This window comes from Ipomoea nil, unplaced genomic scaffold (genome assembly GCF_001879475.1).
Source record: "Ipomoea nil cultivar Tokyo-kokei standard unplaced genomic scaffold, Asagao_1.1 scaffold2387, whole genome shotgun sequence".
NCBI classification, from domain to species: Eukaryota; Viridiplantae; Streptophyta; class Magnoliopsida; order Solanales; family Convolvulaceae; genus Ipomoea; species Ipomoea nil.
Window position 1 is genome coordinate 246,705 of NW_017618815.1, and position 13,487 is coordinate 260,191.

Below are 13,487 nucleotides of genomic sequence, written 5' to 3' on the forward strand. Positions count from 1 at the left end.
TTTTAAATCAACATGAACACGATTCATCTTTCAATATCGAGATTCGGTAGGAAAAACACATAAGCATCAAGAACATCATATAATCCTCAAGAACATCACATAATCATCAAGAACATCAAGAACACCATTTAATCATCAAGAACCTCTCAAGAACATCAAGATCACCCATGGAATTATAACACCAATTATCAAGATCATTATAACGAATCACCAATCGCATAAGAATATGGGGGAAATCCTAAGAGGGGAAACATAGATATGAAAATAGGTTTTGTTGAGACATGGGTTACCTCTTAGCCTTAATTAATTCCTTGGCTATGAAGGGTCTTTCTTTAAGCTTTCTTCTTTCTTGATTTCTCCTAGGGGAATTCTTGGTGTGGTGAGAGATTATGGTGGTGGGGGTTCTAGGTGCCTTCAAGGTTCCCTATTTATATATCTAAGGGTCTTATTTAGGATCTAATCCTTTTAGGACTAGGGGTTGGGTTTAGAGATGAGGGCCCACGGACTATGGTGGGCCTTTTCCTAATTAATTTCTGTAATTTAATTCTTTCTTTTGGGTAATTGATTAAATGATTAATCGGTTTTAGGGGTCGTAACACGTGGTGTTACATGTATGACCTCTCATAAACCAAAACAGTGGATTAAATGGATTGCCTTGGCTGAACACTGGTATAACACGAACTTCCATTGTTCTCTACAATCTACGCCTTTTCAGGCTTTGTATGGCTACCCTCCCCCTCAAATTGCTGTCAATGCTTCTGCTAGAGCTATTGATGAGAGCTCTGAACAGTGGGTTCAAGAGAGAATGTCCTTCTTAGCTGTGATGAGAGGTAATTTGTAGAAGGCACAACAGAGAATGAAATTTTATGCAGATAGAAACAGATCTGAAAGGACATTGCAGGTGGGAGATTGGGTGTTCCTCAAACTTCAGCCTTACAGACAATCTTCAGTAGCCATCAGGAGGAATCTCAAGCTGTGTTCCAAGTACTATGGACCTTACCAAGTCCTTGAGAAAATTGGTGCAGTAGCATACAGGTTGCAGTTGCCTTCGGGGACTCTAATCCACCCGTTTTTCATGTGTCACAGCTGAAAAAGAAGGTAGGAAGTAATGCCACAGCACAGTTACAAGCACCATTAGTTGGTCCTGAGGGTCAGTTGCTTTCTGAACCAGTTGCTATATCGGATAGGAGGATCCTAAAGAAAAACAATGCTGCTGTAGTTGAAGTTCTTGTACAGTGGGCAAATCTTTTACCGGAGGAGGCTACATGGGAAGAGTATCACCACTTGAAGGCACAGTTTCCAGAATTTGATCCTTGAGGACAAGGATTTGCTGATGGGATGGGGTATGTTACAGATTAGCTAAGGTTTGGAAATAAAGAAGTCGTCAGACGACGTCGTAGCAAGGATAGACGGTTAGAGTTGTTATATGCTTACCTTTTTACCCTTTTTCTCCTCTTTAAAATGTAAACAGACGCAGAGTGTATGGGTTGAATGAGATTCCAGATTTTTCTTTCACTTTCTTTCAATTTCTATCTCCAAACTCCTAAGAGCAGTAACACACACATCCTCAACCTTCTTCACCATTGCTGCAAACAAAAGAGAACAACCAGGGCCAGATTTTAGGTTGTGCAAGTTGGGCTATCGCACAGTGCCCCCAATTTTAGAGGGGCCCCAAATTTTAAAGGTCCAATATTTAATTTTTACATAGTTAGTTTAGAAATAAAAATTAAAAGTTTTCAATTGAATTTAAAAGGTTTCATGAAGAGATGGTGAGAATTTGTATTTATTATATTTTAATTTGGAGGTCAAAGGTTCGAAACTTACATGTATTGATTTTTAAAATTGTGATCTTGTAGGGCCACATTTATTTATTAGAACAGGGTCACAAAAACTTAAAATATGGCCCAGAGAACAACCCACCAGATCAACATCCCCATCTCTTCCTCTATTCTCGTCTCTCCCTCCCCTACGTTAGCTCGGCAGATCAGTAGCAGTCGTGGACGGCAGTCTTCTCCGGCGAAGAAGCGACCAACTGAGAGGACGGCAGCAGGTGGGGACCTCCTCCGTTTCTCAGCGTAGCAGCTCCGGCAGTGGGGTCTCCGGCAGTGGATCCTTTCCGGCAGCATCGGACTGTGCAACTCTTCTTGGTTTGAAGGTGATGTATTGGATGATGTTAATGAAGTTTAGTGATGTGGTGTTGATTGTTCAATGATAATGTTATGATTATTGGTTCATGATTAGGTGAGTAAAGCATGTTTATGCTTGGCGAGGGAATGAAGATGACAGAACATGGAATGATGGATTATTGATAAAGGTAAGGATGATTAATGATTTAATGGAGGATAATGATGATTAGTAATGTTAATAAAGATTAGTTGCTAAGTTAGTCATTAATGGTCAGTGTGGTGGAATGGTCAAGGTGTTGGTTGGTTACGGAGAGGACCTAGGTTTGAATCCAGATTGACAATGAATAAATGATGATTATATGTCTTAATAAGAGTATTTAAATGACAGACGTGTTTATGGAATCATTTGGTTGATCTACAGGTTCCTCGAGTGCTTGGCTTTGGAGCACGGTTAAAGGTATAACCACATGGATTTTCAATCTCTTTTTGACTATGTGAAGTCACTGCTTTGTAGCTAAAAATGAGTAGAAATGTTAGATTATTGTGTGTTTGAGCTATTATATGACTTGTTGATATTGTATAATGTGTTGGGGATGATTTGGAAGTGGAATTTTGTCTGCAAATGCTTTACAGGTGAAGAAGAAGCCTCTGGTGCACAACTCAGCGTGCACCAGTGAGAGTCATGGGCCTAGCCAACGGCCCACGAGGGGAGCCGTTAGCTAGAGCCGTGGCTAGACGGCCCTAGGCAAGGGCCGTGGACCTAGGCCGCCGCCGAACGGTTCCAAGCGGCGGGGCTAGGGGTAGCCCCGCCGCTAGGTCCGTTGATGGTTACCTGTGCAGTGGCCGAGCCCTTTGTGGCTCAGCTACATATTGTTTCAGATCGGGTGTCACGGGCCCTTGTGGCTTGGTACCTTGGGGCCGTCATGACGCACGTTTGGACTTTGTTTTCGTTGAGTTTGGATTAGAAATGAGCATTTTGTGGTAGATTTTGAGAAGCAATTGAGTTATAGTAATGTTATTTGAGAAGCATCAGACTTGGTTTTGCCTATGTGATCTGTATGATGTTATTTGATTGTTAAATAGAGAAGCATGATCACTAAGTGTTTAGGTTTTGTTAGAAGAGCATGCCTAAAGTGTATTTTGTGATTCATGGAGATTATAGTCAGATTTCAATTGATGAAGTGTACAGAGCATGTTATTTTGAATTCCAAGCATGATTAAGTGTTCTTTGAGAAATTCACAGTTGATGTAGTAGCAAAAATAAGATGTGAGCTCGGGTGTGAAATATCGTCCTCAGGGGATTGGGGTGTAACACCCGCGATTTTCAGGATATTTAAAACTTATAAAATAAAGGTGAGATCTCGTTGAATCCCAAAACATAGTACAAGAGTATGGGGTGCTACGCCACACCTGAGCTAGAGAACTCAGGTGCACAGGCTAGCTGACTAATATCCTCAAATAGTATCAGTACTAAATCATGGCACGCAGGCCGAAAGGGAAAAACTATCTAAGGTACGTCCAGGCTTCTAGCGCGCTCCAGTGAACTACTCGTCTGTGCCTGAAAGCCAAATATATCTGTTCAGCGAGAGATGCTGGTAACCCACTCTAACGTGTTGAAATACATTACATATAGAGATATATATAGATATACGAAAACCATTTTGAAGCATGAAGATATATCCTACGAGACTCTAGCTTTTAAAACCGGGAATGACTCGACAGATAAGGCTAAACACAAGCAACAGTTATAACAGGCGTATACAATCCTCCACAGGCAAGACAGATAGAGCTGAGCACAATTAATAATCATAACCCAATGTAAACAATCCCCAGCATAGATCCCATAGTCACATCCCCCAATATAATCATAAACACACTCATCCATATCTCATCACATAGCACACTTTGTTGGCGCCACAGGACCAATCGCATGCCCATACATGAGGGTCAGCGCATATAGCTCTGACGTGGCCCCGCAGCACCCTGCCCCGTCTCACATTACGGAGGAGCCGATCGCAACCGACTAATGAACCGCAGTTCTATATAATATTTATATACCTGACCGGTCTCTACCAGCCTGGTTAATAGTTAGGATGGTTCTCAACCCATTCAACTACCCGTATAGTGGACCTTTGTCCTATATAATATTTATATACCTGACCGGTCTTTACCAGCCTGGTTAACAGCCGGTATGGTTCTCAGCCCATCCGACTGCCTGTATAGTGGAACTTAGTCCTATATAATATTCATATACCTGACCGGTCTCTACCAGCCTGGTTAACAGCCGGTATGGTTCTCAGCCCACCCGACTGCCCGTATAACCCGATTGATCTCAACCAATTCGGGTTGACACGCACACATAACACGTAGCAAGCACATGCAACCCACATTAACACATTGGGAAGGGGAGGAAACGTATAACAAAACCTATGCGTGATCCTTCACATGCTAAGAATAGCCCTAAGGGGTTCATACTCCTTTCACCTAGGTCAGCGGGATACCAATTCAACTAGCATGCAATATATAAGACTCATACAACCTACGAACGGTACCCGAAATATCAAACTAGACATAGGCACGATAGACGGAGTCCGTTGGGACACCACGGGGGTCGGGGAAACATCAAACGGGGAAGCCGAGACCCCGGGTTGGGGTATTTTCCAGCGGGTAGCCGGTGAGTGGGGGTCCACCCGCCGGCTGCCCGCCGGCGTGCACTGTTCCGGGCAGCTGCCCGCCCGCCGGCTTCACGCTGCCGGGACTGCCTGACTTGGCCGCGGGTAGGTGGCGGGTCCCCTACCCCCACCTACCCCCCACTGACTCTTTTCATCACAAAAAACGCCCCGGGAACCATTGTGGAACCCGAAACCATGCTTAGACACTTTACAACGCAATTAACGATCAACACGTAGTCAATTAACGGATCAAATACGAGAAACGTACGGCACATAACCTATCATGCTTTTCTAACATAATCGACACCCCAAACATGCAATTTCCCACTCGATAAACCAAGAATGATATCATACGATACAACCTAGGGTTCTAATCACTTTTATACCCACAAGAATACGATTCGTCCTCCAATTACAAGATTCCGTGCATATAACACATAAGCATATACAATTATCAAGAATGACATATAAACATCAAGAACTCCACATAATCATCAAGAACATCATAATTATCAAGAATCTCCCAATATCAAGATCACCCATGGAATTATCCCATCAATCATCAATAATAATATCGCAAATCATCAATACATAATAATATGGGGAAATCCTACGGGGGAAATCATAGCTATGAAAATAGGTTTTGTTGAGACATGGGTTACCTCTTAGCCTTAATTAATTCCTTGGCTATGAAGGGTCTTTCTTTAAGCTTTCTTGCTTTCTTGATTTCTTCTAGGGGGATTCTTGGAGCTCTTTGGGGTGGTGGGCGTTATTCTTGTGGTGGGGGGTTTCTAGGTGCCCCTTAAGTCCCCTATTTATATATTTAGGAGTCCTAGTTAGGAACTAATATTATGGGCTTGCTAATTCTATTTCTTTTGGAACTAAGGATTGGGTTTAGGGATAAGGGTCCATGGATTAAGGTGGGCCTTTTTCCCTAATTAATTATTATAATTTATTCTTTCTCTTGGGCTATGGGTTAATTAATTAATTGGTTTTAGGGGCCGTAACACGGGGTGTTACACTCTCCCCCCCTTACGAGGGGCTTCGTCCCCGAAGCCTGGTGCGTTAATCCATTCTTTCACCCCCTAGGCATTCCGCATCTTGGCCTCCCGGTTAGGAATGTGGCCCCACGTTTTTGCCTTATCTGGGGTAGACTGGATTTCTGGTGGTGTTGTGATAGAAAGGTTTTGGGTCTACCTCGGTCTCCTGCTCCTGAGCTGGACGTCCCGCGAGTGCCCAAGGTGGCCTCGATTGCTGCCACCCTCTGATCTAGTGCGCGTGTCGTACGGATCAAGGATGAGAACCCTTCCTCCATGATTTGGTTTTGCCGGTTGAGCTGTGCGAGTATGCGTTCATTGATTGAGCCCTCGTTTTGCTCCCTTGGGTTCCCTCCTGATCGTGGTTGCACCGACGGGTTGGGTTCGTCATCTTCCTCCTTGTCCTCATTTCCCTCCAGGATTCCGCGATCTTGCATTGCTCGTTTGAGCTTCTTGTTGGAAATGTCTAATTGGTCGACCAATTCTCTTCGTTCATCCTCGGGTTTTTGGCAAATTTCTTCGAGGGTGAGGTAATGTCCTCCCTCGGTGTAGAAGATATCATTGCGGCGTAGGTTCTGGGCGTTAAAGACCATGCCATTTGCAGTCTTGACCTCGGTGTGGCTTAGGTCCACCCCCTTTTTCTCCATGATCCAACTTAGGATCATCCCGTAGGGTAGGCTAAGCCGGTTGCTTGATTTGCAAAATTCCATGTGTTTTAGCATGAGGGCCGGCAGATTGAAATTGATTTTGTGTTTCAAGAAGTAAGCAAAGGTGCACTCCAAGCTCCCCACATCCTTGCTCTTGTTATTGGTGGGCAAGAGGCTATCGGTTACAATCATAACCAATATCTTTTGCTCCGCCGATAGCCACTTTCGGTTTGGTCGAGTGGCCGAGGTGAACCCGTCCTCCTTTCCGAGTAGGTACCCGAGGTAGTCCTTGTGCCCCGTGGTTTGGGTATCAATCCACCCCTTCCGGTCATAGTTGGACACACCCGTGGCGGTCAATTTCAAGAGCTTGGCCAAACGGCCTTCGGAAAGCACAATTTCCTTGCCACGGACCTTGTTGGTGATTTCTACTTTGTCACCCCCGTTTGGTGGCCACAAGGTGTTGGTAGAATTCTTTCACCAAGTCGGGGTATGTATCCCCTTTAATGGCGAGGTAAGTATCTAAGAGCCCTTGATGTTTAAGCATATCAACCAATTCCGGAGAGAATTGGTCGGGTTCAAGTGCTTTACCTCCGATTACGATGTAATCGGCATTGCTCCACTCCGAGGTGCGGATCCCGAGGGGCTTCTTTGGCATTGTGATGCTTCGCTTGATGGTGACGTTTTCCGGCGAGTTTTTCCGGTGACTTTCCGGCGGGGCTCCGACGCGTTTTTCCGGCGGTCTTTGGTGGTGCGGCTCTGTTGCGAGGGAGGCGGCGGCGACTGGGCTCCGGTGTTGGCTTGGCGAGGTGAGGCGGTGGTTTTCGGTGGCGTCGAGCAGTGGTGGCAGCGGGTGGAGCTCGGGCAGGTGGCGGGCGGCGCTGGCGTCGCGGGCATCCTCCGGCGGTGAGGTCGGCGTGCGGTGGGGCGCCGTCTGGGCGGTCGATGGCGGCTCCGGCCGTGGGCGGCGATCGAATGGGGCTGCTGGTTCGGTGTTTGGGGTGGCGGGGAGGTGTGTAGGAGAGGGAAGGGGAGAAAGTGAGGGAGAAGAAGAAGAAGAAGAGGAAGAAGAAGGGTTTTTGATTTGGGGATTTTGTGGGTTTTAGGGATTTGTAGGGGGCTTTAAGAAGGGGGTGTTCCCTTAAGGTTTCAAGAAACACCTTTAGCCTAGTGGTCAAGACCTTGGTCTTGTAAGTGGGAGGTTAAGAGTTCAATTCTCATTGGTAACACTAGGCTTTTTGATGATGGAGCCTTTGTCTTTTTCCTTATTTCGGCTTCTAGTGGTGAGGTTTGGCTAGTTTGCAAATAGAACCGAATTATGAACTAATCTTTTATTTATAATGTTTCCAAGTAATTAAGCTAAGTAAGTAGTTCTACCACGAAGGTGATTACAAGAAATTGCCAACCTAACCTAGGCAGAATTCGTCTTCTTGGCTTTCTCCCACGGGGTTTGCGTGGTCCTCGTCTTCTGGGCTTAGGTTCCCTTCCTCGAGATTGCCCTCATTCCCGAGGTCGGCTTGAGTGCGGCTCATGACGAATATTTTTCCGGGAGCGCCGTAGTTTCCTTGATGAGTGGTGCCCCCATGTTGTCCCATGGTGGTAGTGCGTGGCCTTTGGGGTTGGGTGCAAAGGAAGGCCTTGTGTCCTTCTTCTCCGCAGTTGAAGCATCGCAAGGGTTTGCCCATGCAATCCTTGCCTCTATGGTTCTTGTTGCATTTCGGGCAAGGAAAGCCCCTGGCGCTAGCGTCGTTGTTCTCCCGAGGTGGCCTTTGGTTGGTCGGGTTGCCGGGTCTCGTGTTGGCGTCGCTTCTTGTTCTTTTTACTGGTGGTGCCCCTCCTCCGGGGTTCCTCTTCCGCATTGCTCCTGAACCCCGCGTTGGAGTAGTTGGATTCGGTAGAGATTAGCGGCATTGGAGTTAGCCTCGTTGAGAGTCCGAGGTCTGCTTACCACTAGTGCTTTTCGGGCTTCAAAGTTGAGGCCCGATACGAATCTCTCTATTTTGGTTACCTCGGTGGGGACAAGTTCGGGTGCGAAGCGTGCTAGTTCAAGGAATCGTTTGTGGTATTCCATAACGGTAGCTGTCCCTTGTTTCAGATGGAGAAACTCCTCGTACATGGACGCTCTCACGTGTGTTGGGTAGAACCTCTCTCGTAGTCGCGTTTTGAGTTGTTCCCAGTTGAACCCCGGTTCTTATTGGTAAGTGGGACCCTCGTGGATCCACCAGAGATCGGCCTCGTGTCCGAAGTAGAACGAGGCTATCTCCACGCGGCGTTCTTCTGGGCATTCCACTAACCCGAGGATTTTGTCAAGGGTTCGGATCCATTCTTCCAAAATTACGGGATCCTCCTCTCCAGAGAATGTGGGTGGTCGGTGGTTAGAGACTTGTCGGGCGAAGTCGGTGTTCGCGTTTGACGGAGGTGGTGGGGGCCTGTCGCTGCGGAGAGCTACGTTGCTTAGTGCTTGGGCGACTTGTGTTAGTTGTTGTAGCGTTTTGGTTAGGGGGTCGTGCGCGGCGGGTTCTGGAGTCCTTGATTGTCTTCTGTTGGGTGCCATGATGTCGTCTTCCTGGGTCAATGTTTATAAGAACGTTAAATTGGGACTTGGTGTCCTTCTTTGTGATAATGGGGAAAAGTTTTCTCCAGGTAAGGGAGGTTATGTGTGGGTTTCACAATCTCACCGCGTGTCCTAAGATTCCTGAATCTTATGTTCCTAGATACTTAGAGTTCGAGCCTATTGTCCTAAAGTCCGGTTTTAAGAGTCTTATCCTAGGGTCAAACTTAGGCTCTGATACCAACTGTAACACCCCCGATTTTCAGGATATTTAAAACTTATAAAATAAAGGTGAGATCTCGTTGAATCCCAAAACATAGTACAAGAGTATGGGGTGCTACGCCACACCTGAGCTAGAGAACTCAGGTGCACAGGCTAGCTGACTAATATTCTCAAATAATATCAGTACTAAATCATGGCACGCAGGCCGAAAGGGAAAAACTATCTAAGCTACGTCCAGGCTTCTAGCGCGCTCCAGTGAACTACTCGTCTGTGCCTGAAAGCCAAATATATCTGTTCAGCGAGAGATGCTGGTAACCCACTCCAACGTGTTGAAATACATTACATATAGAGATATATATAGATATACGAAAACCATTTTGAAGAATGAAGATATATCCTACGAGACTCTAGCTTTTAAAACCGGGAATGACTCGACAGATAAGGCTAGACACAAGCAACAGTTATAACAGGCGTATACAATCCTCCACAGGCAAGACAGATAGAGCTGAGCACAATTAATAATCATAACCCAATGTAAACAATCCCCAGCATAGATCCCATAGTCACATCCCCCAATATAATCATAAACACACTCATCCATATCTCATCACATAGCACACTTTGTTGGCGCCACAGGACCAATCGCATGCCCATACATGAGGGTCAGCGCATATAGCTCTGACGCGGCCCCGCAGCACCCTGCCCCGTCTCACATTACGGAGGAGCCGATCGCAACCGACTAATGAACCGCAGTTCTATATAATATTTATATACCTGACCGGTCTCTACCAGCCTGGTTAACAGTTGGGATGGTTCTCAACCCATTCAACTGCCCGTATAGTGGACCTTTGTCCTATATAATACTTATATACCTGATCGGTCTTTACCAGCCTGGTTAACAGCCGGTATGGTTCTCAGCCCATCCGACTGCCCGTATAGTGGAACTTAGTCCTATATAATATTTATATACCTGACCGGTCTCTACCAGCCTGGTTAACAGCCGGTATGGTTCTCAGCCCACCCGACTGCCCGTATAGCCCTATTGATCTCAACCAATTCGGGGTGACACGCACACATAACATGTAGCAAGCACATGCAACCCACATTAACACATTGGGAAGGGGAGGAAACGTATAACAAAACCTATGCGTGATCCTTCACATGCTAAGAATAGTCCTAAGGGGTTCATACTCCTTTCACCTAGGTCAGCGAGATACCAATTCAACTAGCATGCAATATATAAGACTCATACAACCTACGAACGGTACCCGAAATATCAAACTAGACATAGGCACGATAGACGGAGTCCGTTGGGACACCACGGGGGTCGGGGAAACATCAAACGGGGAAGCCGAGACCCCGGGTTGGGGTATTTTCCAGCGGGTAGCCGGTGGGTGGGGGTCCACCCGCCGGCTGCCCGCCGGCGTGCACTGTTCCGGGCAGCGGGTGCCCGGCGGGCAGCTGCCCGCCCGCCGGCTTCCCGCTGCCGGGACTGCCCGACTTGGCCGCGGATAGGTGGCGGGTCCCCTACCCCCACCTACCCCCCACTGACTCTTTTCATCACAAAAAACGCCCCGGGAACCATTGTGGAACCCGAAACTATGCTTAGACACTTTACAACGCAATTAACGATCAACACGTAGTCAATTAACGGATCAAATACGAGAAACATACGGCACATAACCTATCATGCTTTTCTAACATAATCGACACCCCAAACATGCAATTTCCCACCCGATAAACCAAGAATGATATCATACGATACAACCTGGGGTTCTAATCACTTTTATACCCACAAGAATACGATTCGTCCTCCAATTACAAGATTCGGTGCAAATAACACATAAGCATATACAATTATCAAGAATGACATATAAACATCAAGAACTCCACATAATCATCAAGAACATCATAATTATCAAGAATCTCCCAATATCAAGATCACCCATGGAATTATCCCATCAATCATCAATAATAATATCGCAAATCATCAATACACAATAATATGGGGAAATCCTACGGGGGAAATCATAGCTATGAAAATAGGTTTTGTTGAGACATGGGTTACCTCTTAGCCTTAATTAATTCCTTGGCTATGAAGGGTCTTTCTTTAAGCTTTCTTGCTTTCTTGATTTCTTCTAGGGGGATTCTTGGAGCTCTTTGGGGTGGTGGGCGTTATTCTTGTGGTGGGGGGTTTCTAGGTGCCCCTTAAGTCCCCTATTTATATATTTAGGAGTCCTAGTTAGGAACTAATATTATGGGCTTGCTAATTCTATTTCTTTTGGAACTAAGGATTGAGTTTAGGGATAAGGGCCCATGGATTAAGGTGGGCCTTTTTCCCTAATTAATTATTATAATTTATTCTTTCTCTTGGGCTATGGGTTAATTAATTAATTGGTTTTAGGGGCCGTAACACGGGGTGTTACATGGGGGATATGGCACGCAATATGCAATTACAAGAAATTAGGCACTAGTATAAGGAAATCAACAAGAAGCTAAGCAAATCATAACGAGATTGAGGCTACGGTAACTAAACAAAGTAGCACAAACACATATTAACAAGATGTAAACATGAAATAAAGAAATAGGACTCAAGCTACGGAGCATTATCTTCTAGATACATAACACAACCGAAGGATTGGGGAAAATCACACAACCAATGAATAGAGGGGATGCACGTAGGAATCCTAGTCTATAAGTCACTTACATGAGCAAATTAACAAGGATTAGAACAAGGAATTTCCCCACTCTCGTGGTGAATCAACTCCAAGTTCTTCAAGAACACAAAGCATCAAAAGCCCCCAACTTCCCCCATTTTCATAGGAAAAATCGGGTTTATGCAAGGAGTGACTTGGAATCTTAACCCAACTCTCATTGAGGCCAAGAATCCTCCAAAATATGTCAATGAATGTTGTACACCAAGCATTAACAAAATACAAACACAAATCCTTCATAAACTCAAGAACCCTAGGTTAGAGTTCTTCCCCTTTTTGCAATAATCACAAATCAAGCATCAAGCTAGATAATACAACCCTAACTCAAGTCCATAAACTAACTACTCATGATTCAATAGCATAAAGAACACAAAAAAATAAATGTAAAGCATAAACATTGCAAGATAAAGAGATAAAAGGGAGAAGAAAAATTCACTAAGAAATGGATGGTAAATCTTGGAATCCAAGTGTGGAATCCTTGATTACAAGCTTGAAATATGTTAAGGAACCTAAATCTAAACCTAATCTAACACTACAATATGAAAGGAAGTGAAAGAGAAAGCTAGGGCTAAACCATGGGTCAAAACCATGTAGAAATGAGAGAAAACGGGGTTAAAAAGAGGCAGAGCAGGTTGGGACGGCCTCTTGGATGGGCGTACGCCAGGGGGTACGATTTTTGGTGTATTTCCAGTGAAAACTAGATCAAGGAGAAGAGATACGTACTGGCATGCTGTAACACCCCATGTTACGAATCCTAAAACCAATTGATTAATTAATTAATTAATAGCCCAGGAGAAAGAATAAATTATAATGATGAATTAGGGAAAAAGGCCACCGTAGCCCATGGGCCCAAATATATAAACCCAACCCCTAAACCCAATAGGATTAAACTCTAAATAAACCCTTGGATCTATAAATAGAGAACTTAGGGAGCACCTAGAACCCCCACACGCCTAGACGCCCCACCACCCCAGGAGAGCTCCAAGAATTCCCTTAGAAGAAATCAAGAAAGCAAGAAAGCTTAAAGAAAGATCCTTCATAGCCAAGGAATTAATTAAGGCTAAGAGGTAACCTTTGTCTCAACAAAACCTATTTTCATAGCTATGATTTCCCCTTAGGGTTTCCCCCATATTGTTGTAAAGTGGCGAATCATGATGATTATTATTATTGATGTTGATATAATGATTCCATGAGGAATCTTGATAATCTTGATATTGGGAATTTCTTGATAAATATGATGTTCTTGATAATTAATTGGGATTCTTGATGATTATGTATTGTTCTTGGTAATCATGGTGTTCTTGATGATTAATTGGTATCCTTGGTAATTATGTATTGTTCTTACCGAATCTTGCAATTAGAAGACGAATCGTATTCTTGTTGATATAAAAGTGATTAGAACCCTAGGTTGTATCGTATGATATTATTCTTGGATTATCGGGTGGGGAAATCGCATGTTTGGGTGTTGATTATGTTTAGAAAAGCATGATAGGCCATGTGCCGTTCGTTTCCCGTATTTGA

General features: G+C 44.8%; 1 protein-coding gene across 1 annotated transcript; it reads left to right on the forward strand.

The window, feature by feature from the left end:
* The first annotated feature begins 613 nt into the window (after nucleotides 1–613).
* LOC109152121 lies at nucleotides 614–1,317 on the forward strand. Its single transcript, XM_019299695.1, has 3 exons — nucleotides 614–830; nucleotides 873–984; nucleotides 1,026–1,317. The coding sequence occupies exons 1-3, from the start codon at nucleotides 614–616 to the stop codon at nucleotides 1,315–1,317; spliced, it is 621 nt and encodes a 206-aa protein (XP_019155240.1).
* The last annotated feature ends 12,170 nt before the right edge of the window (nucleotides 1,318–13,487 follow it).